This window comes from Lethenteron reissneri, chromosome 13, assembly GCF_015708825.2.
Source record: "Lethenteron reissneri isolate LAM-NWPU_2019-01 chromosome 13, ASM1570882v1, whole genome shotgun sequence".
Classification (NCBI taxonomy): Eukaryota; Metazoa; Chordata; class Hyperoartia; order Petromyzontiformes; family Petromyzontidae; genus Lethenteron; species Lethenteron reissneri.
In genome coordinates this window covers 5,720,202-5,745,487 of record NC_083791.1, presented here as the reverse complement: position 1 = coordinate 5,745,487, position 25,286 = coordinate 5,720,202, and the positions used below count along the sequence as shown (strand labels likewise).

The 25,286-nt window shown below is 43.1% G+C and overlaps 1 protein-coding gene across 2 annotated transcripts; it reads right to left on the bottom strand.

Moving 5' to 3' along the window:
* Positions 1 to 764: 764 nt before the first annotated feature.
* Positions 765 to 21,645, bottom strand: CEACAM21 (CEA cell adhesion molecule 21). Of its 2 annotated transcripts, none has more exons than XM_061550917.1 (6): positions 21,468 to 21,645; positions 10,882 to 11,154; positions 9,574 to 9,858; positions 7,879 to 8,163; positions 6,499 to 6,607; positions 765 to 3,042 (listed from the first exon to the last, which is right to left on the bottom strand). In XM_061550917.1, the coding sequence occupies exons 1-6, from the start codon at positions 21,568 to 21,570 to the stop codon at positions 3,033 to 3,035; spliced, it is 1,065 nt and encodes a 354-aa protein (XP_061406901.1). In that variant the 5' UTR covers positions 21,571 to 21,645; the 3' UTR covers positions 765 to 3,032. The 2 variants fall into 2 exon arrangements, with proteins under 2 accessions (XP_061406901.1, XP_061406900.1); XM_061550916.1 differs by lacking the exon at positions 765 to 3,042 and adding an exon at positions 4,006 to 5,581 and having other exon boundaries at positions 21,468 to 21,644.
* Between the last annotated feature and the right edge of the window lie 3,641 nt (positions 21,646 to 25,286).

The following is a 25,286-nucleotide window of genomic DNA, read 5'->3' as shown; positions in this document are numbered from 1 at the left end:
CAGCAATACAGCAAGCGGCTCGCTATGGTGATATACAGCACAGGAAGGACAGTCACCCTGATAACGCTCGTGCCTTGTCAACGGTATTGGTGCTTGCTTCCGAGCTGTTTGATGGGGCGGATGCGGTGTGGATTGCCAAAAGCAGCACATCGCGCACGCCGTACAATCTGGTGAATTGGTACGGGACGAGTTGGGTCTCGCCCTAGAAGAGTGGACTGAGTGATGATAATTTAATTTTAATAATTTCATTCCGCACCTAGTTTACACAACAAAGGCTCATTCCTAACAGCGTGCTTCAGCCGCACCGAACCTCACAAAAATTATATTCAGGGCCTACCTTGGCTCCTCCCACCCTCAACCAGTATATATACAAATACTGTGTTCTTGGAATTTCTCTCACTTGATACAGCTATCGTGCTGTGACGGTTCCACCTGAAGACGGACGCTTGTGTTGCCTCCGAAACGTCGTGATTTTTATTTTATTTTTTATTTTACTTTTATTAATTTTAATTTTTTACCTACGTGACTTTACCGAAAAAACCTAAGAATTAGAGAGCGTCATTCATGCAATTGCATCCCACAATGATGCACGTCAATTAGCCGGTCCCTTACACAGATAATGCAAAAAACAAAACCCCCAATTTAGCTAATCAAAAACAAATTAATACATAAATAACGAGTCCAACGACCCAAACATAGCCATGCCATAACACGCTTCTTCCGGTTTGTTGCATTGAAATAACTTGGTGAGACAGATTCAAAACTAGTATCAAAAACGTTTATTTACAACAGTAGTTTATATACAAAGTCCTCAAATTAAACACCGCAATCTTCGCATGCAGCAGCAGCAATATATACAGTACACAATTAATGAAGTATCACACCACCAAAATACAAAGATCCCTCTGTATAACCTTAACAGATTGTTGGGGCAAGCGAGCACCTATGAAGGCCGGCACAGCACAAGAGGGGGTGGGTGGTCAGCACCACGCCCGGCCGCCTTTGTCTCCCCAGTGGCGATGTTTACTACACACCGCACCAGGTACTCATTTGAGGCTGAGTCGACCTAGGGGAGGAGGCCCAGGACCGGTTCAGATAATCGTCACTGGTGTCCCTGAGTTCGCCTCCCCGAGCGCACACGTTGCATGCCACAGTTTACAATCTTAAATTGTCTCTAGTTGCTGGGCCTTTGTCTTACATTAAGTAACACGTTACATTCGGAACTTTCGTGTAACATTAAGTAACACGTTACATTTGTAACTGTTCTATAACATTAAGTAACACGTTACATTCGGAACTTTCATCTAACATTAAGTAACACGTTGCATTTGTAACTTTTCTCTAACATTCAGTAACATTTTACATTCGGAACATTCATCTAACATTAAGTAACACGTTACATTCAGAACTTTCATCTAACATTAAGTAACACGTTACATTTGTAACTTTTCTCTAACATTAAGTAACACGTTACATTGGGAACTATTGTCTAACATTAAGTAACACGTTACATTCGGAACTTTTCTCTAACATTAAGTAACACGTTACATTTGGAACCATTGGTGATTGGCTTTATACCCTCAAATACTTCCCAAAGTACGATCTTAACCGCTTGTACCATATGCTCAGACAAACCGTCGACTAGTGACACAGGACGATACACCTCAAGTATGTCTCTATATATAAGTTAGTCACATCTACATACCTGTCAACCCATACGGTTTACCCCGTATTCTTGTACAGTTAAATTTAGTTTTTGGGTCCATACGGCATACAGCCGTTTCAATACGGGCAAACATGTTTTTTGTTGCCTATTTGTTTGTGTTTCTGCCTTGTGATCGGACTTTGTAGGATGAACGTTGAGATTTACAAGGCCACGAGCTGACCAATAAGGTCCCAATCGGTCTTTGCCGTTACTTATTGGCAATGATGGACTCAGACTACTGACCTATCATCTCATCGAGTCCCTGGCACGTAATAATATGCTACACAGCGGTAGTGGGGGTCGCAAAATGCCGATGTATTACTAATAAACCCCAAATGATCCGATCGAAATTAGGGATTTCGATCGGATCATTGGGGGGGCACGTGCCCCCCCCCCCCCACCCAGTAGGTCCGACTGAAGTTTTTTGCTACCTTGGGTGGAACTCATTTCCGAATATTGGTCCATGGACATAAGGAAGTGATTTCCCGCAGCCATAAATCCATAACAGCCATACCAGCTTCCTGACACAGCGAAGCCATTGTTCACTTCAGCATAATGGTTAACCCTGCCATAACCCAAACGTGCAAGCACTGTAACAGGGCAGTTAAATTCCTGGCTTAAAAAAATTGATCAGTTCTAGGCGACTGTCAAGAGGTGGAAAAAAAATCATAACAGGATACTACCAACGCATCGAGGGACCCATTCTAGAAGCCAATTGCCATCCTTTCCTTTCATGATTTGTATATTACAGTGAAACTAAAGTTAAGGACTGTTCCCTGGACTGGAGTATTGGATATCCCCGCTTCAACACATGTCTTTTTTTAAAGCGAGATGGTACAGATTATGACGCAAATGTAAAATTGCTGATTCATAAATCCTATTGTCCATTTCATCTTCCCCCCCCCTTTTGATTTGATTCGTAGTGTGTGGTTTACAGACATGTTCCTTTGACTTTTCTGGGGAATTAGATTTAAGGTGATTATTCTCACTCGGGTTTAAGGATACCCATTTTTTCCCCCATGGGAGAGATATAGCTTGTGCTGGAGATTGTTATTAGTTCTGTATTTTTACTGGCTACCATAATTTGGCTGCTTTACATTTCCACATTGAGCTATGATTTGTGGACCGGTCGCTTCTGAAAAAGAGCTGTATAGCTGAGTGGGTCTTACCTGGTAAAATAAAATAAATCATATTTTCGTTTTAATTCCAATGAGACAATCGCCTTTGTATAGCGTGTTCTGTCGCAGAATGATTTCTTTTTTGTTTCTCTTTTTTTGTAGATTCATGTTGCTCTGCGTTTTAACTCGTGTACTACTTGCTGTTCAGTTTATATGACCCTACAAAAATACACAAATACAGATTTACTAAATTGTATTGTAATAAACTTAAATCCATCATTCTCATAACTTTAACCAAGCCAGTACGGTAGGTTAATTCACTCATGGATTCCTATAAACTTCTCAAGCATTCAGACAGTGATTTTTTACGTACAAAATGTTGTTTTTACAATCCACGTATAGTTGTCGTTTTCCTTATGCACATTTAAGATTCCAATTGGGCTGTCGGTGCCTCGGCATGTGATGAGCACCATACAAACCTCCCGCAGCCATCGACGCAACACCTCGTGTCAATCGGTACTGGAAGTTCTGATGGCGTGGCTCGTAAAGTTTTTTTTACGCTTCCATTTCACCTGTATCCCCACATATTCTTAGTTTTTTTCGGTAAAGTCACGTAGGTGATAAATTAAAATTAATAAAAGTAAAATAAATATAAAATAAAAATCACGACGTTTCGGAGGCAACACAAGCTTCCATCTTCAGGTGGAACCGTCACAGCACGATAGCTGTATCACTTGATACACAGCACGATAGCTGTATCACTTGATACAGCTATCGTGCTGTGACGGTTCCACCTGAAGACGGAAGCTTCACCTACGTGACTTTACCGAAAAAATCTAAGAATATGAATCCTTGCAGTCACGAAAGCTTCAAATCTAGAATGTATCCCCACACTTTAGACGCTGCTCCAGGACTTCTAAAATATCCGCAGTGGGGCTCTCGCTTGATTTTTACATCAGAATTTCAGTGATTCTCAACCTTTGTTTTATATGTTGGAGCCTCGATCAAGACCACTGGTCCCCGTGTCTCCTCCCCGCCACAGCCCTCCGCCCAGTTACTATGGCAACAATACAGATAAATCTCAAGTTCATGTCTCTTGGCAATGTGGCGTTATCTTCTTGGTTCTTTCGGTAAAGTCACGTAGAATGGAAATAATAAAATAATACAAATACAACATAATAAAATAATTCTTATATTATTACATTATTATATTAATATATTATGTTTTATTTTTATTATTTTATTATTTCCATTCTACGCGACTTTACCGAAAGAACCAAGAAGATGAATCCCTGCAGTCACGAAAGCTTTAAATCGAAATTTAATGTGGAGTTAATAAAGCATCTGTCCCTTCCGGCTAAGGGTGGGGTGTGCGAGCCACGGGTTGAAAGCCGTTGATTATGCGTTTCGTGTTGGGTATTGCATGGCTGAGCTGATAGGGTCCCAAGATTTGAAGCTTTCGTGTCTGCAAGGAATCCTGATAGGGTCCCCACCAGTAACTTAAGGCCACTCCACAGTATTCAGAAATCGGGCCACTGCAGCGTTCATGCTACTCATCTGGATGATGCACCAGCTTGCAACACGACAGGGGATTCAAAATACAGATGTCGATTTTCACAAATTGACAACAAAAGCTGCACGAGCAATCCTGTTCTGATTCATCAGCCGTGGAGTTCCCCGCGTCGGCTCGCAAAGAGGCCTTTTGTGGAAAAAAATACCAACATTCGTCTCTTCACAGAGAGCAGCCCCTGCAGTGGGCTGGAGGGGCCTAAGGCCATCTGCTGATGGCTTATCACCCCCCCCCCCCCTCCCTTTTAATAGGGTTGATTAAAGCACTCTAGATGTGCAGCTTTTGTCATCCGCATCACCATTATGTAGTATGATTATAATGTTTTAGCTTGTTTACCCAGCAAATAGTCCCAAAACGGGTTTTCAGGAGGGTCCTGCCAAGTTCTTGCTGCGATGTGAAATCACAATTGAGTAGTAATTTTCACCATTGGGATGTTTGGCCAATAGCATTGACGTCATATTGCTTTTAGCTTCTGAGATGAAACCGGAGAACCCGTGTGGGAAACCTTTGCAGAGAGAGAACGTACAAACTCCACACGGAGAAAGGCGCCCCGTGTCGGGAACAACCGCTAGGATTAAGTGTTACCGCTGTGCCACGCTACCACGCTTGTTAAACACAACACGTCAAAAGCAAAAAAATGGAAATTCTGACAATACAGCAGAGGTCGCAACCGGGTACCCGATACCCGTACCCTAACCGATACCCGGCTACCCATACTCGGCCGGGTACGGGTAGCCGGGTACCCGTTTGCGACCCTGGTGCGGCCGGGTACGGGTACGGGTAGGCCGTGAGTCACTGGTGAGTAACCGTTTGTCACTCATTTCGGGTAGGGTACGGGTAGGGAACGAGTACACGTACCCGGCCGGGTACGGTTACGGGTACCTATTTGCGACCCTGGTGCGGCCGGGTACGGGTAAGGAATCAAAACCCGTTTGCGACCTCTGCAATACAGATATCAACGGATTTCATTGTTACAAATCTTCCCAAAGCATCGCTCACAGAGCAAAGTGGTTACTCTGCCCTTCGTGCCGAGCGACTAAATCAAAGAAGAACACGATTAGCGAATTATCTTATTGGAATGTTGTAACCCTCCCTCTTCCAGGTTCTCATGCTGTTTTCAACATTCACACTAATTCTTGCTTAGGCGGAAGTTCGCTTATTTTTCTTATCTGCTTAAGAAGGTCATATCTGTGGCAAAAAACAAATCCAGGAAAACACAAATGAAATAAACATGCTTTTCAGTGATATAAATTACGTGTCATTAGTACCAACAGATTTGGGGATACACATTTTTCTTTTTTTTACCATACCAAGGTATTAATACAGGATTCGCATATTTCGGTGCCAAGCAGTGTTCGCTTTAACCATTCATTATATAGTTCTTACTATTTAAATTGGAGTAGGAGCCTTGGGGGGCAGCAGTCATCGCACTTGGCAATCCCGACCATTAGCTTACATTCGTAGAGGGTGCTAACTAACTATATTTTATTTTATCTTGTAAGACCCACTGAGCAACACAGCTCTTTTCTCAAAAGCAGCCTGGCCACAAATCAAAACTCAATGAAATGGAAATTTCTAGCAGGCAAATACTCTAAATACATGTTTCTAAATGTGGAGGGGAAAATCCACGTGGCCACGAGGAGAACATGCAAACTCCAAATATACAGCAGCAGGCGTCACGGTTGGGATCGAACCCACGACCTCCTGCATACCAGGCAAGGTAGTTAACATCTCGCCACCATGGCACCCCTTGCATCAGTCCTTGAGACAACGGTATTTCAATCCACACTGACCAGTTCATGAAGTACCGTCAAGGGCAAACAAGTATATCTACACCAGAGGTCAGCAACCAAAATAACGAGAGGAGCCATTTTTTTTCGAATTCGGTAAGAAACTCAATATTTAAAGAGCCTCAATGCACGTGAATACGAGATGGCCCTCAATAAATAATGTCTCGGAGCAGTCCTTGAAGAGCCGCAGGTTTTGCCAACCCCTGATCAAGACTCGGACTTCACCGTCACCCACCCCTCCGTTATGTTTCGGTTGAGCGCATATTTATGAATCGTGGTGAATGGTTCGTGAGAATGTGCTTGTGGAGGACTTACGATCTACTGCGTGTCAACTTGCGCCAGAGCAGCATGCCTCCCAGCCCGCCTGCTACCGACAATGCAATGACCGCTAAAGCGATCACGATATAAATTAAATTATTTTCAGCTGTGAAGGACAAACGAGAGAGAGAAAAAAAATCCACCGAAAACATTAAAACACATTTTTGTTTTAACTTCCATGCCGACGATATTGCAGTAGTTATTTATTTCACCGTGCGTTTTGAGATTTGCTTTTTCATCATCGTCGTCATCATCCGTTTATCCACTGCCGGATGAAAGCCTTCCTAACCTATACCGTCACTATCCCCCGCGGTTCTGCGATGGCACATTCCATCACCTGTCCACGAGTTCATTACCACATCGTGTCTGCGATGGTCATCATATCAGGGGCGTGCTCTCCTTCGACTGCCATACCTTCACTGGTTTAGTTCATCAATGATCATCTCTCCTACCAATATCCCCTACCGAGGTCCACCGACTGTAATTTAACTTAACATTGCATTATCCTGTGATCCATATATTTGTCAATCACCATGTGGACAGGAGTGACTCAATAGTAGATTTGTTCAACCAGAGGAATTTCCTCACATCTCTAAACTAAGGGGTATTGCCTACTGCAATGATTCAGGCTTGTAAATGGGAATCATTCTTCCCATTAAGCTGTTGCATTAGCACAAAAGTATCACACTGTATGCTTGATATTTCCGCGGCCACAATAGGCAGCGCTTGACCAAGGATGATGTGGATCTTCTTTGCAAGGCTGTGACTCCAAACTCCAAACCATGGACCATAAAATGTCACACTGCCTGAAACATGATTTAAAAATACGGTGTATCTGTAATTCAACTCTCAAAGCATTTGAATGGCCAAATCACTCCAAACTAAATGTTTTAATGGTTGCTCTACATAAGCCACACAAACGAATCCAAACATTCATTTTTGAATAAAGCAACTGAAGATATGAAAAATCTGTATGATTGTGTTAATGACAGTGTCTGTCCAGCACTTTAAGACAGAGCTGCACTTGCATTCACGCTGTTTTACAAACCTATGACCAGATCACTCGGAATGCGCCCAATCCCATTAGATTTCAGAAGCTCAGCAGGCTTTGAGCCTGGATAGCATAGGGCTGTGTGGATACATCATGGGCAGCAGAGGGCAGTGCAGAAAAAAAGTCAATCGTACTGTACGTCTTTGTCCCTGCATCTGTAATTAATTATTTTATGGCGAGCATGATCAAATAAAGTCAAATAACCTGCACAATGCCGCACAATGTGGGGAGTCCCTCATCCAGCAGTGGATGTACAACAGGGATGTTGTTGTGCATGTACATGTGGTGTTCGTGGATGGTTGCATACGGCAGTGCGAGCAACCCACACGTGACGTTGATCTTGAAGACGTTGCTACTTTTACTGCCCAAATGGTTCTGCACCGTGCACTGGTATTCCCCGCTGTCACGCCCTTGGATGTCCTTCACCAGCAGGGAGGCACCTTCTTTGGAGAAAATATTCCTCTCTTCCACCTCAATGATCGGCTGCCCATTCTGAGTCCAGTCATACCATTGCCCCGTGCCGTTATCGTGCGAGCAGTTCATAGCGACCGAGTCTCCTTCTTTAGCCTCCCCTGTGCTGTTTGTCGTGAGCGTGGGCACGGAGACAGGAACTGTGGACAGGGAGGGACACACGGGGTGAGCACGTCGATAGATGCACTGCAGTGACATTTTCCTCGGCTAAAAGTAGTCATTGGCGCGAGATGGGACGCTGCAACTCTGCAACATCGGAAGCGTCAGATCAACTGCCCAGGTGAGGGTTGCGTTATACAACAATGGGTTATACAACAATGGGTTATACAGCAATGGGTTATACAACATTGGGTTATACAACAATGGGTTATACAACAATGGGTTATATGACAATGGGTTATTCAACAATGGGTTATACAACAATAGGTTATATAACAATGGGTTATACAGCAATGGGTCATACAACAATGGGTCATACAACAATGGGTTATACAACAATGGGTTATACAACAATGGGTTATACAGCAATGGGTCATACAACAATGGGTCATACAATAATGGGTTATACAACAATGAGTCATACAACAATGGGTCATACAACAATGGGTTATACAACAATGGGTTATACAACAATGGGTTATACAATCTTGGGTTGACGCTCCGTGAAAAAGGTGTCAGTTTTAACTAGGGCTTAATTTCTCATGGAATCTCTTCAAGGCCCATCCAACCACCACCTCCCCCCCCACCCCCTAGACCCTGCTCCCCCCGAGAGAGAATAAGAGAAAGGGGGGTGGGGATAGGGAAACATTTTCCAGAGATCAGCCCCAGGCAGCTCCGGCAGAAATGTTGTCATAACCGTAGCCCTAAACACCAACACCTGGTCCTAATCCCTAAAGCTTAACCCTCCTACACGAAAGCTAAAGAAATGGAGTTCTAGCGTATGCCACCAACTGAAATACAAAGGAGTGGGATGTAATAACTGACAAGTACGACCCAAGGAAGGCAGGTCATTGAATTAAAATCTGGTCTATGGTAGGATAAACATCTGTGGGGATGGTAATTCCGTAGACTGGGGTTCTTTCCCTGCATCTGTGTGCACAGTTGTCACTCCCAGTGAGAAATTCCACATTCCTATGGTAGCTCCTGTATGCCCACCAAATCGTTGCAGCTTCGCCAGGCAGTACTCGATGTAACTAACACTGGATAGTTTAGAGGCTGTCGACTGCATGAGGCACTCTTACAGTACATACACGGCAGTGACTAGCGTCTCATAACAAAACAAATCGACTGGACACGAACTCAGAACCATCGGGAAGAATATAACCCACAATCAGGTGTTGAAATCTGTTGTACGTATTTTCGTACGAAACATTGACGATATACATGAGGGGAAATTAGATTTAAAAAGGCGCACGTTAAGGATATTAAAAGTATGGATTTGAATGATCCAAAAATGCCATGGGTATTTAGGCTTATATTTTGGTATTGACAAAAAAAAACAATAAAATCTGCTGAAAACCCAAAACAAACATCTTTCACACAGTACTTACCCTCAATGATGATGCTGGCTGACATCTCGTACAATTGACTGTCCATTTCATATCTGCCTTTGCAAGTATAATTGGTGCCATTTCGCGGTTCATTTACGGACAGAACATTGGTGAACTTGTTGAGATCAGTATCCAAAGTCCACCATGACCACTCCAGCGTTGGTTTGGAGACTGCTTCACAGGTGAGAGTCAGTGGACTTCCCTCTGCGACGAACACATGCAGTGACTTCTCATATCTCTGTTGAGATGCGTGGCCTGCCATTATTTTCAGGTCCTGCGGTGGGTCTGCACACAATAGACGTAAAAAATTAACCCGTAAAAACAAAGTTTTTCACTATAAATCCTTTATATGCGTGGCGGCTAGAGTCCTCTCGTCCTCTGGCTTGAGATGGCTGCCACCTATGGGTCAGATGATTGCCTGCCACCATTAAGCAATTGGTAATTCAATATAATTTTTTTTCCCTAAAAAGTCTAAAGTTATGGAATTTTTTTTCACGAAAATAAATTATCTGTGTGCAAAATGTCAGCTCGATTGGATCACGGGAAGTGGGTTAAAAAACGACCGAAAGATTTGCACGGTCGTAAGCGCGCAAGCAAGCAAGCAAGTGAACTTAATATAAAGGATTTAAAAACGCATCACATTTTGGCCTCACAAACCGTCACGGCCAAAGTGCTGGTTGTGAGGAACTGTTAAGGCTTCCACGGCAAGTGATGGAGCAGTTGTGTAAGTGGCGAGGTGGGTCAGCAGCAGCTCGCAATCGGAAGGTTGCGAGCTCAACTCCTGCTTGGGGGTTTTAATTCAGCCCATCATCGCTCACTGGTGTAGATAAATTAGTACCACTTCGTGTGGGGAGTGGTTGTCCTGTGCAGTTTCCTTCCTGCCATAGGGACGTTAATTATCCAAGAGCTGAGTTTTCACCTCAATGTTATTATAAATTCTATAAGGGAATGAAATTCTTTCTTCACTGGAAAAACTCTCAAAAAACAATCGCCATTCAACATTAAGTGCATACGTGAATACGGTGGAGTTAGCGGTATGCATTTTTGACCGTTTAGTCAATTCCTTTCCATTGCTATACTCCTGTGTAGTGATTCTGGAATGCGGTATCTTTCAGAGGAATATGGTGAAAGAGTTTGGAGCTTACGTGACTGCAGGATGATTGCTTGTGTTGCAATCGAAACGTCGTATGTTATTATTTAATTTATTATTTTATCTTTATACGTGACTTTACCGAAAGAACCAAAGAGTAATGGTGAAAGAGCTGAAGGAACGCCTTTCTCTGAGTGTCAGTTTGCTGGGATACTCACAGTAAATGTCAATGGTCTTGTCGTTTGCAAAGCTTGTGCCAACGATGGAGCACTTGTATTTCCCATTATACGTCCTGCTGACTGACACGATGCTGATGGTTTGCTTGTTGTCTGAGAACTGCTGCTCTGGGATGACGATGTTCGGTGGCAGCTCCCAGGAAAAGGTGGAATTTGGATTTAAATATCCAGACGAGTTGGTACAAGATATGGTAAAGTTGTCGCCCTCGAAAATGTTTTGTTTAGACGTACGTATTCTCAGTATGACATCACCATCTGTGAAGAGAAATTAAACGTTAGTCTTTCATAGGTGGCCATTATCATTGTCGTCATCTTTCAGCCTCCATCACTTTTAGGAGGTCTAAAATGCAAGGAATGCACCAGGCATCGCAATAAGTCAGAGTTAATTCGGACTATGATGCCTCGGCTATATTCACACTTACCAATGTGCAGGTATTCACACACAACACTATGTAATTCTGAGGCATTTTCTCCTCTGCGTGAGTATATGTCTGCACTGACCACGTGGGTATTTTTGGTCGCCTCGATATGCCAATAGTACAATATATCATACGATATATCAGTCATAAGATTCACGATAATTGTATCATTCGTTTGGAAAAATTATCACATCAGTTTTACTGTTGCAAATTTTACGAGGAAAATATACATATTGACAAAGATTTTATTATGAAATGATAACAATTAAAGTTCACAATAATAAAGGTCCCAAAAAATATAGCTTTTACCCATTAAATCAGTGCTTCGTGGAATATGTTTAGGATAAATTTACAGCACATTGGTTAAATAACATAATTTTCTGGAAGCCTCTTGAGTTGTACGCACTATAAAATGTAACGTTTAAATTATTAAAAGACGAAGAGCAAGCTTATTTATCCTGAGCGACCTACCGCTTAATAACTTTTCAGCAATATTTTAATTGTACTATAAGCCACATGAAAAGCATGCAAACGTGGCAATTATTAGGAAGCCACTGGAGCTATGCACTTTGAAATCTAGATTTAAAATTCATTTCTTTAGAACTACTTTTTGTGTTTAGTTTGTTGTCCTTCCCCCGCACCTCCGATTAGCACGGTTGGCTACGTACGGTGCGAAAGAAGTTCAACATTCATACATGACATACATTCTACTGAGTTAAGGTAACATTTTAAGAGAAATTCGTCATTCGATGGAATTGAATACCGTATTGTATTGTTAAATACAATAGCAAACCTACATTAGACATTCATCGCCACCTTCATAGCAATTAGCGTACATTAGTGGAAGGCGCCTCACAAATACATGTAAATTATGATGATGACACAACGCCATTTGCTCTCACGTGACATTTACTCAGGGCTGTCTGTTGCTTTGGTTTTAATCACAGTGGGCTGAGCAAAGGGTTATAATAACTTTGGGAAAATAAACGATGTGAGTGATTGCCAAATTTGAGCAGTGCCGGCGGGGTAGGGGAACAGAAGGACATGCTGCGACACGCAGTGCGCTGGTTGGACACGGTGTGCATTAGACAGAAAAAAAAACCATCAATGTTGCTGCTTCACATGGTTAAATCCGGTTCGCCAGTCTTCTTTTCATAATAAAGTTTTTGGGTTAGACAGGCGAATTGTCCGATGATGCTGGATGTAATTACCAGCGAGACGTCGTACTCAAAAAATTGTAAATGTTGTGGTTTCACGCTTCAACACACCGGTGGGCTAAAGTAATGAATTATTTGTCTTTTGTCAACGTGACACTTTTTTGCTGATTGGCCGTGTCGGGTGGTGGAGGGTTACGACACATTTATAAATAACGCGATCTAAACCCAAAAACGTTGATTATGAATAATATTGGTTGCGAAAGCCGACGTGTTAAATAGTCTTCTTTTTGCTCTCTTTTCTGAATGACAACTGCAGTCGATGATCGATTATATTATCCGGCGGCTTCGGGGGAGGAAGAGGGTGCCGGATTTTCTAAAACGCCGGATAATTATTCACGAATCATCATTGAGAATAGGTTTTCCCCTTTTTTTTGGCAACAAAACTGCTGTGTTAAGATGTTAAAACACCAAACTGAAACATTTTACAAGGAATCGTGTCTGCATTAACCACAATGCTTGTGGTCAGAATGCAAACCAAAAACGTACTCTGATAATATATGCATTTGCTTTGAAACTGATCTAACACCGCTTGAGACTAGGCTCGAAAGAAAGCTGTCTCTGGTGTGGACCAATCAGTTTCAAGGACAATGCATATATTATCAGAGTATGTTTTTTGTTTGCATTTGTACCACAAGTATTGTGGTGAATGCAGACATGATTCCTTGTAAAAGGTTTCAGTTTGGTGTTTTAACATCTTAACACAGCTGTTTTGTTGCCAGAAAAAAGGGGAAAACATATTCTCATATTTTGGTATTGGCAAAGGAGGTCCCATGACGAATCATCATTATTTAAAGTAGCTTACTTTTCATATTCTTGCGTGACATTATGGGGTTTTTTTGTGTTTAAAATTTGTGATACTATATGAAATTGGCATTAATAAACATACAAAAGGACAAGAATAAATATCCTGCTCTAAAAAGTTACCATATGTACTGTACTACTTCCAATCTCGAAAACTCTGCACGGGGTGCTGTATATACGTGCATTGTTTAACTTGTACGTAGTGTATAATGTCCCGTTTATAATATTTGACACTGAAATCAGGCATAGCAAATGTTTGTGTTTCTTACGCACGTGGTACCGATCGTCAGACTGCTTACAGCCATTGGAGCGGTTTCGCCGGATCGGCCCGGGACCACCGCATAATGTTGTAAGCAGCCGGATAATGAATCGATGATCAACTGCAATGTGCTCATCCCTGTGATCCCAACAAGACTGGTTACCTCCTGTTACCTCGCCTGAAAATTGGCTCTTTTTAAGCAAAAAGGCCTCTCTTGATGTGCACGGCCGAGATGAGAAATCCCACACCGTAACAGCATCAATATGTTTATTTATAGTGTCGTTTATTTTTAAGATGATGGCTCGTGCGAGTAATTTGCTTCGCTGGGACATTGCTTCCTCTCTTTGCAGTGCGATTACATCGTGCTGGCAATGCGAAGTCTTCCCTACTCACTGTACAGCAAATGCAAAAAGCACAACAAGTAAAACAAGCGAGAGCCACTGCAGTTAACGTCTCATCGCAAGTTCCTTTTCCACCGAGCGACAGCCTCAGCGTTCGCATAACTCAGGGCCATAATAAGAAGGGGCATTGCCTGATACGTCCCCTATGATGTTCAGTATATATCTTTTTTTTACCTAAAAGGCGACAGTGCTGTTGAGATGGGGTTTATACTCTTAGGTTTTTGTTCTCACTTGATACAGTAAATTTAGCTGTGACGGTCCCACCTGATGACGGAGACTTGTGTTTTTTTACCTACGTGACTTTACCGAAAAAAGCTTCAAATCTAGAAATCAAGAGATAGGTTTTTTTTATTAAAAGAATTAACCAAGCTCTGCTCTGCGTTGCTTCCAAGACCGAATGAGAACGGTTACCTTCAGATTGTTTTAGTCGCAGGCAAACAGCGCGCAACAACACGCTATGTGTGTTGCGCTATAATTTAATATCGACCCTTTTTTATGGCCACTGAAAAAAGATCAAACCTGGGGGGGGGGGGGGTGGAATCTTCCTCTGTACAATTAAAATACTTTAATTTAATTAGCACCACTCTCAAGTGTAGCAGTGCATTTCTCGGAAATTGGCTCTAAATTTTTAGTTCAGTTTTTCATTTATTAGGTATAGCCCTGTGAGCCATGCGGCTCTTGAATTGGGTGCAACCGCAACAAACAAAAAACAAAAAAAATGAACAAGATTTACAACCACGTGGCGGGGCTCGTTGTTCGTACGAGCCAAGCCGCGGTGGGAAAACGGCGTGGCCTCGGTTCGAGTGCGGCATCGCCGGGGAAAGCGACTTGGCTCGCATGCCAATGAGCTGCTCAGGTCACGGGGTCACGGCTCTGGAGCGCTGCACACTCCCGAGATGTGTGTTGAACAAAGTCCTTTCGTGCCGCACGTAGCCAACCGTGCTAACCGGAGGCGCGGGTGAGGGACAACAAACTGAGCAGAAAAATCAGTTTTAAAGAAATAAGTTTTCAATCTGACTGAGCAGAAAAATCAGTTTTAAAGAAAGACGCTTTCAATCTAACTGAGCAGAAAAATAAGTTTTAAAGAAATACGTTTTCAATCTATTTGAGCAGAAAAATCAGTTTTAAAGAAAGACGCTTTCAATCTAACTGAACACAAAAATCAGTTTTAAAGAAATAAGTTTTCAATCTAACTGAGCGCAAAAAGCAGTTTTAAAGAAATAAGCTTTCAATCTGAATACAAAAATCAGTTTAAAAAAAATAAGTTTTCAATCTAACTGAGCAAAATAATCAGTTTTAAAGAAGTAAGTTTTCAATCTAACTGAGCAGAAAAATCAGTTTTAAAGAAATACGTTATCAATATAACTGAGCACAAAAAGCAGTTTTAAAGAAATAAGTTTTCAATCTAACTGAGCACAAAAATCAGTTTTAAAGAAATAAGTTTTCAATCTAACTGAGCACAAAAATTAGTTTTAAAGAAATACGTTTTCAATCTTGATTTAAAAGTGCATCGCTCCAGTGGCTTCCTAATATCGGAAGGAAATGGGTTAGATGGTGAGCCAAAAGCCGCTGCCAGATGTGTTAAAGTGGATGTTTGTTTGTTTGTGTGCAGCTGCTACAGTCGGGGATACAGTTGGTACATCAGCCAGTCATGTCAGTCAGTGGACCAGAGGTCGCAAACGGGTTTTGATTCCTTACCCGTACCCGGCCGCACCAGGGTCACAAACGGGTACCCGTACCCGTACTCGGCCGCACCCGTACCCTACCCGTACCCGGCCGGGTACGGTTAAGGGTAGGATATCGGGTACCTGATTGCGACCTCTGGGATGTTGCAGGCGCGGGTTGGTTGATTCTAGGAACTTGAATTGTGAGAAGAGACAAGACGTTGGGAAATGAGTGACAAACAGTTACTCACCAGTGACTCACAGCCTACCCGTACCCGTACCCGGCCGCACCAGGGTCGCAAACAGGTACCCGTACCCGTATCCGGCCGGGTACGGGTAGCCGGGTATCGGGTAGGGTACGTGTATCGGGTACCCGGGTGTGACCTCTGCAGTGGACTCATGGAACCTGGGTCTGCCCCGTGACCTCCTACCAGCGGGCGTTCGACACTTCACGTGGCCTCAACGTGCACATAGCCTGGCACATGCGTCGTGGTGATGTCACCGCCACTTAGTGGCGAATGACCGTTGTTCTTGTTGTTGCAGCTGCTAAGGGCAGTGAGACTTCTTTTGAGCCAAAAAAAAAGTTGGAAAACGGGCGAATCATAACAGAATCTCAATATTTATACTGGAGGAATCCGATTAGCTATAAAACTATTGTCCACGGATGTCCATGACACCACTCCAGAGCCCAAGTGTCTGTCCTTCCCGCAATAGTTTGAAATCCCTGTCCGTGTTAATCTGTCCATGTCATGGCTTTGTTTGTTTTACATTTTTCAATGTACTAATGCTGAACTTATTTTGCGCCGTACGTAACCAACCGTGCTAACCAGAGGTGCAGGAGAAGGACAACAAACTAAACACAAAAAGCGGATCTCGATAATGTATAAAATCGTATTACTGTTTCATGAAATATTATTCGTTGTTTTGGCGCATAAAGGATAAGGAAATAAACATACTTCTGTTAATGTATGACACTGTGGAACAATCTGTTTTGTTCCTGGGTAGTAAGTGTTATTTACTAATTGCTTATGCCTCAAAAGTACAGAAAATTCACCATAAATTTTACTTTTGTGACCAGGACAGTGATATTTTTAAATGTACTTATTTTCAATGAGAAAACGTGGTGTGCATTTGTGTCATTTCTTCACATAAAGTCCTGGTCACAAAAGCAAAGTTTTTGAGGAATATTAGCCATTTTATATACTTTTTTGGCATAAGCCATTAAAAATAACACTTAGTACCCAGGAACAAAAATTGTGTTACATAGTGCTATCATAGACAATGCAAATATTGTCACAGCATGTTTGTTTGCGTGTTCACCACAAGTTCGTGTCGTTAAATCATACGTGATTCCTTGAAAAAGGTTTCTATTTGGTGTTTGAACATCGAAAAACCTGTTTTTACTGCCAGAAAAGGTAAAACCTATTCTTTATTTTCCTACTTTGATACTGGCAAAAAGGCCCCAAGATATATACTTCTGTTCATGTCTCCACGTGAAAAAAAGTATTTTTTTTGTCCCATCAGCCCATTGACCTTGCAGACCAATGATATCCCCCTGCAGCATTTGTTTACTCAACCAGAATGAACCAGAGTCCACAGTTAGCCTAGCTCTAACGTAGCGTTTCTAGCCATTCCTCCACCAATGCAATTAAAATATAAACGTCTCATTCCTATGTTTAAATATTGGTGTGTGAATTTGCTAAGCTAAAGATTGATTCCGAATAATTTAGAGCACTCCGGTACTGTATTCCACTGCTGAATATCATGGATCGATTATTATTGAAGGGACTTGAAAAAAGCCATTGGAACAACATCTTCTGGGGCGGTGAAGTGGCCTCACGGTAGCTCGTTCGACGTTTTGTTTCAGCGGTTCGAACCCAATGGCCGCCCTGGTTATATTCTGCGAGCGCATTCACGGAAAACGAAACGCGCCGTCTCCTTTCACAGTGGACGTCATTGGCACCTCCAATTCGTGGCACGGTTGGCTACGTACGGTGCGAAAGAATTTCGATTTTAAGCTTTCGTGACTGCAGGGATTCATCTTCTTGGTTCTTTCGGTAAAGTCACGTAGAAGGGAAATAATAAAATAATAAAAATGAAACATAATAAAATACAATTCTCACGACGTTTCGGCCACAACGCAAGCAGCCGTCCTCAGGTGAAGAACAGGTCTGTCGGAAAGACAGCGTCTGAATTATTGTATTATTTCCCTTCTACGTGACTTTACCGAAAGAACCAAGAAGATGCGAATGAAGTTCAACATATGCACATACGTTCGCAATAGTAGGCCGTTGTGTGCCAGCGCCATGGTCCAAAAATCTGAGAAATGACCTTCAAATTACTCAATCGGAATAGACATAGCAATCTCCCCCTCCCTCCCCCTTACTGCAAGAGCTGACAGAAACCTCCTGACAAAAGAGTCGTGAGACTCAGCTTGGATTTCCTGGATAAACAAGCGAAACAATATTTCACTGCTATAGCTGTAGGATTCCAGATTGAAATATCATCCCGTGATACGATCCCGACACTAATTAGCAACTGAAACGGTGGAACTGCTTGCGACCCGCCAAGCATATGACTGAATTTTTTTTATTTTTTAACAGAATATCCGGTACAATTCATATCCTGCAAGAACAGCTTCCCCTCATTGTGAAGACATTTGGGAGCAACATAGCAGCTTCACGGAAGACGTGCTCGTGACCTCATTATGCAACTTGTGCGTCCTCAATAGGTGCTCGCATACAAGAGTCCATATAGCGATGCGTATTCACACGTTTCGTGCATATTTGCGTTGTACAATAAGACCAAATAACCTGTCAGGAAATTCAGAAACTCCCATTTTCAATTACTCCATTTAATAACCCTTTTAATTATTACGATATAGTACTGTACTGCATTGTTTTATGAAAACAATTGCAGGTTGTATACCAATACCCGCCATTCGCCACTAACTGGCGGTGACGTCATCACGGCGTCTGTGCCAGGCCAGGTGCACTTTGAGGCCACCTGAAGTGTCGAAAGCTCGCTGACAGATCACGGGACAGACCCAGATGCCATGGATTGGCTGCCTGACATGACTGGAAGATGCATCAGCTGTACCCCCTACTCTGCCAACTTTCTGCATTTTAGCCTTGTTGTGAGCGTTGGAGGGCGACTGCCTCCAACTGTCCAGTAGCGTCCTTCACGAGCTTCCTCCACAGAGGCCGATCTTGACACCACTGGTACCAGTCTATGGCAAGTCCACTCAACTCCACATCCTCCCGTAGTGCATCAGTTCCATCTCTTCTCCAGCCCATGTTGTACCCGTTTAACCCCCCTCCCCCCCCGCCAAACGGAAGCTACTTGGGCATGCGGAGGCTGGGCATGCGGGCTACATTGACCCATGTTTGTAGGTTTTCTACACACATCAAGCCACCCACACATAACCAGGGGTGAAACAAGGCCAAATAATGTCTGTCATCCTCCATCTTTCTTTTGATTGTATTTACTTTGGTCTTTCCACCAGATTTAGCCTTATTGTGCGGTCTGCGTTAAATAACAGCCCACGGAAGTGCATATCACAAAAGCTTAATTTAACATCTGGTGCACGTATTCGGGGCAACACTTTACCACGTGGTGTGAATAGCTCGAGAAATGTTTGTTTCATGATGGTGACGTTCATTTGCTTCACGTATTTTCAATTCCCAGTGATGTAATTTAGGGGCGCCATAGTAGCGAGCTGTTAAATACCTTGCCCAGTAGGCAGGAGGTCGTGGGTTCAATCCCGACCTCTGAGGCCTGTATATTTGGAGTCTGCATGTTCTCGTGTGGATTTTATTCTGGGTCCTCCGGGGTTCCCCTCCACATGTATAATCAACATCACGCGTTTAGAGCATTTGGCTGAAACAGATTTCCACGTGATAAGCCACTTCGTTGAGCTATCAGTCGTGGCCAGGTCGCTTCTGAATAAGAGCTATATGGATGGTTCAGTGGGCCTTACCTGGTCAAACAAATAAAAAAATATAATTCTGCTACATAAAGTGAAGAGCCAATGTGTTTCTCCTGCTTTTTATTTTTAAACAGAACACTCTGGTTATGACGTGCATCTTTGTGAAAACTAAAACGTATTTTATCCCACTTTTTTTAATTGAGCTCATTGCATTGTACAGATTGTCTAATTCACCATATCCTAACCATACCACAGTCAGTCAATCACCCACTCTCATGTTTATTTTGTTTGGTGCTAATCAATTAGATGAACATCATTCATAAGGAGGTATGGAGATGTGAGTTACAGATAATATCCACACCTCTTGTTCTCTACGAAAAATCCTCAATTACCTTCGGTCTTATTCCCCCAATTATCCGCCGACTCATCTAGGAATGTACCCAAAAGTAATTGTGAAACGGTTTCCAATTACCCATGTTTTTTGTGAATAATTGGAGTTGAATGGAAAATGAATCCAATTATCCATGATTATTCGCAAAACATTTTCTCCCCGGATAAGTAGAATCTAATTGCGGATAAAGGCGCGGAAAATAGGACCCATAATATTGGTCCACTACATCACAACGGATAAGAGGAATTATACTGCATATTCTGTACCGAGGTGAATACAAAAACAAGGTTAGAAAAAAATCAGCGCAAAACTAGAAAACATCGTTCAAAGCAACAATTGAGTGCAAATGCATATGCGGAGCAGCACCAAACGCCAATTACATGAAGGGAAGGCTAAATTAATATTTAGGCGTTTAAGGTTTGCGAATATTCAGTCAAGCCTGCAGGACATGGTTCTTCATTGCAAGGCCTTTGGGCCACTAGTGGCCCCTGGTGGCCTTTAGTGCGGCCCCCGGCAATACACAACGAGTGAGAACACCCCACATCATCATCATCATTATCGTGCTGTCAAACCGTCAATCGTTTCAAATGTGTGGCGGTCCTCACATACTGATGTCTTATCGGCAAAAATGCCCCCCCTACCCCCTCTGAACATCAGTCAAGAACATTGCTGTGTGATGACAGACGAGGAAGGGTGGCATGCACGACAGTCGATGTTAAACAAAGTTTAAACAAACACCTAACGCCAAACAGAATACGTAACGATGCAGTCTTGCACGCGTGCGTCCCCAACGCATTTACTTTTTTGTTGTACCAACGTCTTTCGTGCGTCCGTGTTACGAATTTAGAAGATTGCCCGAAGGCCTTCCAAGCAGCCACCCCGGACGACACTAACGGGGGCTTCTGTCCGGATCAGACCTCATCGCAACCTTTGCAGCAGCAGAGGGCGTTGGCAGCAACGTACGCGTTGCTCCTTTCTGCTGCTCTCGCTCGGAGCGGACGAAACGAACAAAACAAAAAAAATTAACCCGTAAAAACAAAGTTTTTCACTTTAAATCCTTTATATGCGTGGCAGCGAGAGTCCTCTCGTCCTCTGGCTTGAGATGGCTGCCACCTATGGGTCAGATGATTGTCTGCCACCATTAAGCAATTGGTAAATAAATATTTTAAAAAATTCCCTAAACAGTGTAAAATTTAGGAAAAAAGTTTTCACGAAAATTAATTGTCACGCACAACGAGTCTGTGTGCAAAATGTCAGCTCGATTGGATCACGGGAAGTGGGTTAAAAAACGACCGAAAGATTTGCACGGTCGTAAGCGCGCAAGCAAGCAAGTGAACTTAATATAAAGGATTTAAAAAGCGATCGCCCGCTAAATCGACGCATTCGCCGTCCCAAAAACGGGCCATTTAAACGTCTCCTTGACCGCACGTCGCGGTCCGAGGCGAGTTGCTTGTTTGTGAGAAGCACGCGTTGAAGACGGTTACGTACTTTGCGCGACGGTGAGGGTGGTCGCAGCGACGAGCAGCAGCATCCACATCATCGGTGTCCTCATCATCATCATCTTCTTCTTCGTGGCCATCATCATCATCATCGTCGTGGTGGTGGTGGCGAACTGCGGCGAAGTGGGAGACGTCGCGCACTGCGAGTTCGCAAGAGAATGAAGCGAAGCTAGCGCTCGTGGTGAGAGTTAAGAAGAGAGGGAGGAGGGCGTGTGATGGTGATGGTGGTGGTGCGGCAACTCACGTCAATCACCGCCTCCCACACGACGTCGTGAACATGCAAGAGAGAGAGAGGGAGAGAGAGCGGGGGAATTTTTGGAAACTCCATGCCAAAATTAACTCGTGATGGAAAGAACGGGGTTTGTACGGATGAGTGATATTTGATTGCGAAAAGCAATTTTTTTTAAAATTTATTTTCGCTGCCTAGACACCGTGACTTGCAAAACAATAGGCAGTCGTATGTACGCATATTTAACTTCTGCGTGTTTAACTTCTACGTAGTTAAATAGGCTACGTGTGTATGGGTATATTGAACCTCTTTAGCACCGTACCACAGGTCTCAAGGCTGTACAGTATACGGGAGATTGGTAGATTAGCGTCGCTTCAATGTTCACTTGAGGAGGAATTCAGCTGTGACTTGACTTTGGACAAATTTAGTTTGGTAACTTAAAGCAGCGTTTGCTTGTCAACTTGATTTATTAGATTTACACGGTTTTAATCCTTGCAGCAACTGGTTATGGAGAAATAAGGTCTCTTAATGCCTGCTGTTTAGTTAAATTCTATGCAGTGGGGCACAAGCACAATTAAGAAACTCAACATTTATTAAAATATATATTTAATTAAGTAGAACGTGTTTGTCTATATTTATTTAAAGTTGCGCATTTTTATGTGACGTCACATTTCTCAACCCACCCCCCTCGTCACAAATGTCTGACCCCCCCCCTCCCAGGTGCGTGACGTCATTTATGGGCGGCCCCATAGGTGTTAGCAGCGTGTCTCTGACTGCCTCTTTGTGGCTCGCTGTACGTTCAAGATCGACTTCGCCTGAGAGGGGAGATGTCACTCAGCCGTGTGAATGATTCCGCCGTATAGAGATCGATCGATCGGTCTGCCTGATCACCAATTAACACCCTTCACCAGCCGGGTTTTCTGAAAGATTTTGCTGATTTTGCCTGGATTTTTTTCTAGTCACTTTAAGATGTTTTCTTGTTCATGTTTTTGTTTGTTGCGGTTGCACCCGGTTCAAGAGCCGCAAGGCTCACAGGGCTATACCTAATAAATAAAATTAAATGATGGTGTCATCACGTACTTATCAAGCTTGCCTCGTTGCTGCTTCGTAGTTAACATCGTAGACAGCACACGAGAACAGGTTTTCTTTTTTTACAAAGGCACAGACATCCGTGAAGTGTGTCTCAGTTGTTCAAGGCGAGTACACGGTCCCCTGACAGACAAGATAATATCACAAGTCGCATTGCATTCAAGTGCACCTGTCAAACCCGCGCATTCATCTTCAGACATGAGCGAGACCCAATGCGTATCTACTGAGGTGGCAACTGCGTTGTTTGTTATCGCCACGCTCTTCCCTAGCAAGGTCTGTTGCTGTATCCGTCTCCGGCTCCCCGCTGTAGTTTTGGGGTTTTCCCAACTTGCTTTGTAAATTTTTATTTTAAAAAACCACAACTTGGCTTCAATCCAGGAATGCGAAAGGGACTTTCCGACTTCTGCAATGGATAACCGTCGCGACGACAACGTCTGGCTGTTGTGAAATCGACGGTGCAAACGCAGGGATATTAAAGGCCCCATGTCACAGTGTTACACGCTATCGTCCGGGGTCGAGAGAAACCAGACTCTTCCTGTGGTACCAACGTTTGTTCTCTTTTTCTATGGAATGCTCTTGAAAACTCCTTGATTTTATCAACTCTGTAAAACTCCCAAGGCACGGTGCAATGTCAGGGAACAAAAACGTTCAGCATCGTGCACAGTTGTTTTTGTTATTGTCTGTGCCTTTCAGTATTTACATACCAACAACAAAAACTCGTTCTCAAATAAAGAGACGTTATCTCCATCACCTGGTATGCAGGAGGTAGTGGTGGGCTCTAGCGGTTAGCGCTACGAACCTGGCGACCCGAGTTCGATTCCCACTCACGGCCAAAATCAGTGACGATTATCTGAACCAGTCCTGGGCCTCCCCTAGGTCGACTCAGCCTCAAATGAGTACCCGGTGCGGTGTTTAATCATCGCCAATGGGGAGACAAAGGTGGCCGGGCGTGGTGCTGGTCACCCACCCCCTCGTGTGCCGTTCTGGCCTTTATAGGTGCTCGCCAACAGCACTTGCCCCTACAGTCTGTTACAGGCTATACGGGGATCTTTGTTATCCTGACCCTGACGACTGCATACTCTATTCGGAGTTCGCATTTTCTCGTGGTCGCGTTGAATTCTTCTCCCGTAGCACCAATGCATTTGTTTTTTTAAGCACCAGGCTATGCTCACCTCTATTTCGTCGACTTGAGTCAGTAACGAAAGGTTGCTTATTCCCATGGCCGGGTCTAGTGTCTCCGGAGAACAACCACCGTTCGACTTAAAACGAAATAGTACTTGTTTTATAGTCCTCGACCAAGTCCAAGTGATTTCCTGCTTAAATGAGCGTTGAGGTATTGATGGTGATGATCTTCTATGTACAGCCCTGCAGAGAAACCGGCGGAGATTCCGTATTCCTATTGCGGGGGCGAGTCTATCCATAGGGCAACCAATGTCGACTTCCCCAAAGGTAGTGCCCATTGACAGGTGGAGACGACCCCCAACCATGATTTTAATTCGGAGGCCTTGGGATAATGGGACTGCTTGCTCTACCGCCGAGCAATCTACACATGTGTGCACGACTGGCCCCATAATGCCACACAAGCGCCCACTCTGTTCAAGTGAGAAATCGCGAGGAATACCATCGACGCGGCGCCCGGACATCGATCATCGATCACCCCGTCTCCAGAGCAAAGACGCAACTGAAGTCTTCCCGTGACACACCAACAAGACTCCGTTTGCCAAATGGTCAACCGAACTTAAATTAGACTAAACAAAGGAAACCAAGCATGTATAAAGTTTCACGACTGCTAATTTTCAATGACCACTGGCAAAAGCTTGCCACAGATGTTCTAACTACTGTATGAGGGTATTTTTAGGGTAAGTGATGCGTTAAATCACATGACCTGCCTGCAATAAGGAAATGAAAAATGAATTGCAATACACTGTGAGCTTTAATTTAATGAGCATTTTTTATATTATTATTTTATATTATTATTTTATATTATTATTTTGTGTTCGTCTAGTTGACTACAAGCTTGTAGTTGAGTCTTCGTTTGTGGATTTAATTAAAAAATCATCTGTGTCTATTCTCATCAAATAGAGCAGTCAAAACTGGAGTCCAACCCAGAATAACCACACTTTGATACGTTGGCATGGTTAAAATACGTTTTAAATAAAAGCGAAAATTCAGTTACATTAATCATATAATTAACGTAATCATTGCACGATTAGAGAAACATTAGAGGATGTACAGGTAATGTTTATTAGATACATTAGATACATTATTAGATACATTAAGATATCATAGATTCGATAGTGCTCCGCAACAATGCACGTTTTCTTCAAATGCAGTCTTGTTTTTGCATTAAATAGGGTGCCATCGTGTGTATAGAGGGCCCTTACCCCATACAACCTCTGCTGATGAGAACCTGAAGGTGAAAACCAGTCCAGTATGATTTTTTTACACAAATTCTGGACGTTGATAAGCTACGGTAATCTATGTACGTAG

What these genes read in the sequence shown, in the direction of transcription:
- CEACAM21 (XM_061550916.1), bottom strand. Translation starts at nt 21,570, where the DNA reads ATGATGATGATGATGGCCACGAAGAAGAAGATGATGATGATGAGGACA. An exon ending in CTTCAAGATCAACGTCACGT is followed by an intron (nt 6,608 to 7,878) that starts GTGGGTTGCTCG and finishes TGTCCTTCACAG; the next exon opens with CTGAAAATAATTTAATTTAT. An exon ending in AAGTTGACACGCAGTAGATC is followed by an intron (nt 5,582 to 6,498) that starts GTAAGTCCTCCA and finishes TTTTTGCCACAG; the next exon opens with ATATGACCTTCTTAAGCAGA.